General features: G+C 35.3%; 1 protein-coding gene across 1 annotated transcript in view; it reads right to left on the bottom strand.

The window, feature by feature from the left end:
• Window positions 1–267: 267 nt before the first annotated feature.
• Window positions 268–6,000, bottom strand: part of SLC17A6 (solute carrier family 17 member 6) — a 30,212-nt gene continuing 24,479 nt past the window's right edge. Inside the window, exons 9-12 of the mRNA XM_030949386.1 lie at window positions 5,250–5,382; window positions 4,447–4,557; window positions 2,790–2,917; window positions 268–2,392 (exon numbers count right to left, since the gene is read on the bottom strand). Of these exons, the coding sequence (XP_030805246.1) occupies window positions 2,060–2,392; window positions 2,790–2,917; window positions 4,447–4,557; window positions 5,250–5,382 (705 nt within the window). The 3' untranslated portion in view covers window positions 268–2,059. The remainder of the gene's footprint in view (window positions 2,393–2,789; window positions 2,918–4,446; window positions 4,558–5,249; window positions 5,383–6,000) is intronic.

Here is a 6,000-nt window from a genome sequence, read left to right as displayed (position 1 = left end):
ACTGCGTCTCTCACACTGATCCTGCTGCTCCTTTCCCTTGCACACCTGTGCCAGCCATCCTTCTGAGAGCACAAACATCTGGAGACAGCTGCCTCTCCCACCACATGGCTGGAGCAAGAACAGACAATGTGAGAGGTTGGGTGTGGAGCAGAGCTCCCAGCTGGGAGACTCTCCCCATGCCAGTAGCAGGATTTGTTCTGCAGTCACTTTAATTGTAGTCATCTACATTAAAACACACCTAAAAATTACAAGAAACTCTAGTGGTCCTTTTTATATAAAAGGATAAATAGAGCATTTTATTAACACTTTTTGCAGCAACAAAAGTGACACAGTCCACATCTTTTTCATTAAACACAGCAAAAGCTATGGTCACGTTTTACATCACTTTGAGGCACAAAGCAAAATACTTCTTTTCTTAAGGTCAAGGTATGATTTGCATTAAAAAAAAGGAGAAAAAACAATCCTCAAGTTGTATATTGCGGTAGCAGGGTTTCCAATCACTAGCACAATACAATGAACAGACCAAGAATCCAGAATGGATTATTACATACAATAATATTCATTTGATTGAATTAAGAAATGGATCATTGTTGTCATTTTAGAGTATTAAGAAGTGGTCTGGTGTTGCTAACTTCAGTTGGTTCAGTTTGGTTCAATCCCAACGACCCCAAGTATATACAACAAGCTAAATGTAAGGTTAATATATCATCTAGAAGGTTATGCACTTCATAATGCATTGCACTTATTGCTTGGTACACTAATGTTGCAGTCACTGTTGAGTTATGCTCAAAGGACAAGCGTGATGCTTGTTGGCTTCTTTCAACCCAACACTAGTTATTTACCACTTTGGTTTATTGTGAGATTTTATGTTACCCATATTCAGTGTCCATCATTATTATTAGGTTTGATTGAAAGACAAATACATCTTTTATTTCAGGGATTTCTAAAATAACAACATTTTCTATAATTACAGTATCTTCAATAAACATATCTATGTATACAACTGTGGCACAATGTGTAAAAATATGAAAGCTATTAAGGGAAGAATAAGGGTTAAATTATTCTCTGTTTCTTCTATTGGTTTCAAAATATCCTGCAAAACAAATGCATCCTTTTTATAGGGCTATTTGCTCATAGTAAACTTCTCTTTGGAATTTTGTAAAAGACTATATTCTTTTCTATGTTATATTGGGATACTTTTTTTCTCTTTCTAAAGACACCAGTACAAATTCAGAATATACTGCAAAGAACAGAATAATAAAGCTTGTGTTTTGATAAAGGGATTTTCCAGGCTGCCTGAAAAGTCAGACTCAATATTTTATATTGTTTTTATATTAGTTGATAAAAGCAGGGAAGAACATGACAATGTCTATATTTTCATGACATTCTGTAAAGGATAGAAATAAGGATTTGTGCCCAAACATTCAGTATAAAACTCCTAAATAATTCCTTTATTTATCACAGAGTAGCCTGCAGCATGTAATCACCATAAACATACAATATGCCCTATTTGTTCTTTAGGCTTGATACAATTACCAGTAAGGGAACTGGATCAATCCTCGTCAACGCCTGGGACTCAACCTTCCTTCTTCAAGAAAGCTCTTGTCCTAGGCTAAACACACAACTCCTACATTGCACTGAGTAAATGTGTGTCTTTAACACAGCCTCAATACAGTGTAACAAATATATAAGTGCATTTTTAATGATCAAGTAATTTTGGCTTCTAAAAAGAGCGTTAGATGTGCCAACTTGGTTGCTTAGTTGTGCTTTAATCTGTAATTATGAGTTTTAGCTCTTGTATACTGTAAAGTATCTACTTGCCTCTATAGTTTTGACCAGTAAACCCTTAAAACTCTAATGTTTATAGAACAAATATAACTTAATGAAAGTGATAACATCACAACTCATACAGATTGCACTTTGATGTATTTTTTTTTACAGTAAGACCTTCCTGTTTGATATGTGTTTACATGTTTATACCACATTTTATTTCTGTGTGCAAACAATCACAATGAATTTAATCACAAACACTACAAAATATACCAAATATTTAGGTTTGTTATGAATAATCTCTTTCCTTGTAGTTGTATGAGTCTTGTACTTCCTCTTGTACAAATTCCTCTTTTTTCTCCCAGCCATTAGGCCAGCCACCATTGACCTGGGTCGTAGCACCGTAAGACTTGGTGGTACCATAATTTACATAATTCTGAGTAATGTCCCCTGTCTCCTCAGCAAGTTCATCTTCATGAATAAAGCCACATTTCTCTTCACTTGTCTGTTCAGGGTCTGCCCAGGGCTGTTTCTCTCCCGAAGCAAATATGCCATAGAAGATTACACCTCCATAGTGCACCAAAGCAGCAATGAGGAAGACATACTGCCATTCTTCACGTGTCTGTAAAGAAAAAAATTAAAGCAGCAATGAGGAAGACATACTGCCATTCTTCACGTGCCTGTAAAGACGAAATTTGCCCAATCAGAGTAGCACATAGATTTACCTAATTCTTCTGAGATGCAAGATTTAGATTAGGGATTGAGGCTGTGATAGCACAGCTAAAACATTCATGTGTCCATTTCAGAAATATTTATATCCATCTTTCTTTGAAAAATTTATCAGCCCACAAAAGCATCAACCTAATGGGCATACAGTGAAGCATGCCTCAAATCTGCATCCCTGGATGCAAGTCCCAGACTCCAGTATGGATATCCTGGCAAGTTGTATTGTAGGAAGGTCTTTCTCTTGAAACCAGTTGTACCAAGCTGGAAGATTTGAAAATGGTATTTCCATTTACCTTGTTCTTTGTCATTGCTCCAACAATTATAGGGCAAACCATTCCAGACAAGGTCCCGACTCCATTAGAAATGCCCATTAAAATGCTAGCATACCTTGGGGCAATGTCTAAGTGGTTGACATTGAATCCTGCAATAGAAAGGTCAGCGAGTGTTCACACCAAGAGCAGAGCAGTACTTCAGTTGAGAAAAGTGACATGACACTTTTACTATAACATATTTGGGCTGCTTAATTGCATTTCTTTATCCCTAAAAGACTTACAATGCTTAAATACTCCTAGAGAGACTCTGGGTTTTCATTTTCTTTTAAGAAAATATTTTAAAGGGATACCAGGTTAATTTTCTCCCAAAACTGCAGTTTGAGAAAACCCCAAAACCTCCCAGCAGTATCTGTGTGGAGTAGAGAACCCAGAAAATATTTAGGCAGGGAAAGAATTTGCATTTCACAGTCCCTTCCATGACCATTTCATGCTGTAAATAACATGTCTTTTCTTCTTCCAGTATGTAACATATTCTCCTCCTATTGCCCACATTTTTCTTTTTGTCACACAGACCAGCAGAAGGGAGTTATTTTCTATTCTTCAGTGTTAAATTGGAGAAAAAAACAGTATCTATAACTGAATTACTAATTAATTTTGAAAGATATTTACTGGTTCTCTTGCATTTTCAGCAGCACAATTCTGTTGAAAATGTATGCAGTAACTATTTAAATAATCTAAAGAGACAGAATGAATTGTTCCCAAAATAAGTACTTAAATAAGTGAAAACAGAACCCAAACCTTTGGATAGAGATAGCATAGTGGAAAGGGCAGGCAGTGTGATATGGTCAGCTTGGGGAAAGTGCAACACACTTCCCAAATTGTCCAAAACAAGAATGATGCCTTGCAGAATGCGTGACATTAAGGACAGATTTGATTAGAGGAGATTTTAGATGTTTGGCACAAAATGAAAGAGAGCCTGTTTGAGACATAAGGAACCAGCATGGGAGAGGATACAGAAATCACAGTGGGAAAACAAGGGGGGGTCAGGTGACCTGTGTTTGGGAAGGGGAAAGGCAAAGGGTTGATGAATCAGCAGGAAAGGGGAATAGCTGAACTTTAATTCAGAAAAGAAATCCCAGTAGTTGGGCCCCAAAATAATATAATACTAACAGCCCCCAAATTAATAAAATAATACAATATTAACAAAGAAATAACCTGTATACAGTGGAAAAAAAACTAAAAGACTTCTATTTAAACAAAATTGTGTAAATTTAGTTATAATTATGTAATGCTAGTCCATTTGTCTTCTATGTTTGATTTCAAGAAAAATCTGTAATGTACACTGGCATCTTAATGAGAAGAGGGTCTAATTTGCTGCAATGAACATGGAAAAGATCGAATTATTTGAATAGAAATAATCTAATATAAAATCTGTAATGCCAAATGTACATTCCTTTATAATGATCATAAATAATATATAAATAAATAATACATATTTAAATATTATATCTATTTAAATATTATATCTATTTAAATAAATATATATTTAAATAAATAATGTCCTTTGGGAATTCCAAAGTGAGTGGGTTTTTTAATTACTATCCATGAATAAAAGCAAAGATAAGTGTTTTGTCTCCTAAGATAAAATAGTTTAATGTTAATAGTAATAGAATCTTACCAGATATGGCAAATCCACTAAAGCCTACAGCAAGCACTAAGAATGAAATAGCCACTCCTTTGCTGTGTGAATATCCCACCACGAGAAGAAGAGTTGCTTCCATACCAAATCCTGGCGAAATATTAAATAAAACCAGACACTGAGTTACATTCCCTCTCAAACACTGCAGGCCTTAGGATGCCATGAGGTTTCATAGGAACACAAATAAAACATTACCTCAGAGTGGGATACAATCAGATATTTCTTTCATCTCTAAAAAACACATGTTCTACCTTTCTCAAATAATACTTATTTTTACTCTTTATATGCTAATTTATTGCCACTTTCTGTCATTTGTAAGATGAAAATAAATACTTGTGATGCGGTTAGGTCATTCCAGTCAGCTCTCATGGGTAACCTGCTTGTGAATTTTCCAGCCCTTGCCACAGTTAATGTGGCTTTGACACCTCAGAAGCCAAGGATGAAATCTCAGGTGCTTGTCTGGGCTCTCTTAGTGCAGAGGGTGCTTAGATGAGGAGCTAAGAATGAATGAGAGTAGGCAAATTCCCCTCCAAAACCTCATCTATTTCTTTAATAGTCTAAATGGTTTTCCAGATACCAAATAACTCCATGGAAATGGCCAATGAGAGCATCTGTGTTTTCTTTTATTTAGTAACCACATCTGCACTGCATAAAAAATGCAGAAAGTATTGCCTCCTGAGAACGTACAACTGTGCAGTTTGTCTCTTTATTCTATACAGAACACAATATGAACATCAAATCCCTTCAAGAAACGTTTAAATAAAATAAAAAGACTTACTTACCTCCACAGTTCATTATCTTTCTCACATTAGTCGTTGAAACAATCTGCCTGCTTCTTAAAAAGTCAGCAATTTGTCCCCCAATAGGAACAATAATTGTCATCACTAAATGTGGCACAGCAGATAAGATACCCACCTAAAGTTAGAATTAGAATTAGCAAAGTATAAACCATGAGAAAATTTTGATTCTTCATTTTCTGAAGCATTCAGCAGCTAATTAATTATTTCTTTTCAATGTCACACTCTGTGTTAAAACTTAAAATCTTGGGTTATGAAATGAACAAAACTAGTGATCTGAAGTTTTTTCTATTATTTTATTTGATTTGATTTCATTTCATTTTACTTTATGAAGAACAGTGAGAAGTTTTAAGAACTTCTGATGCTATGACACTTGTTGTTTATAGATTGTTTTCATAGTTTATGTTAAAGCTAAAGCTTTTTCCCCCCTCTCTTATAGTCCCTGTGTCAGAATTTTCAGAAAATTCACGATCGAAGGTGTAAAACTGAATTGCTGCATTTCTTTCAGTGTTCAATGCAGCTTTGCAGCAAGCCTCACATGCCCAGACAGATTCCCTGTGGATCATCATCATGTGCACAATTGCCATTTTTCTTTGATTTCTGACCAAGCTGCAAAATGTACGTGGGCAAAAGATATATCTGATATATTTGTATGCAGTGAAAGATAAAATATTAAATATCCACTGGTTGTATTCAAAGTGCTCTGCATACATGGCAAAACAAGAGGTAGTTCTTT

The sequence above is a fragment of the Camarhynchus parvulus genome, chromosome 5 (genome assembly GCF_901933205.1).
Source record: "Camarhynchus parvulus chromosome 5, STF_HiC, whole genome shotgun sequence".
Lineage (NCBI taxonomy): Eukaryota > Metazoa > Chordata > Aves > Passeriformes > Thraupidae > Camarhynchus > Camarhynchus parvulus.
This window is presented reverse-complemented; position numbering and strand designations above follow the sequence as displayed.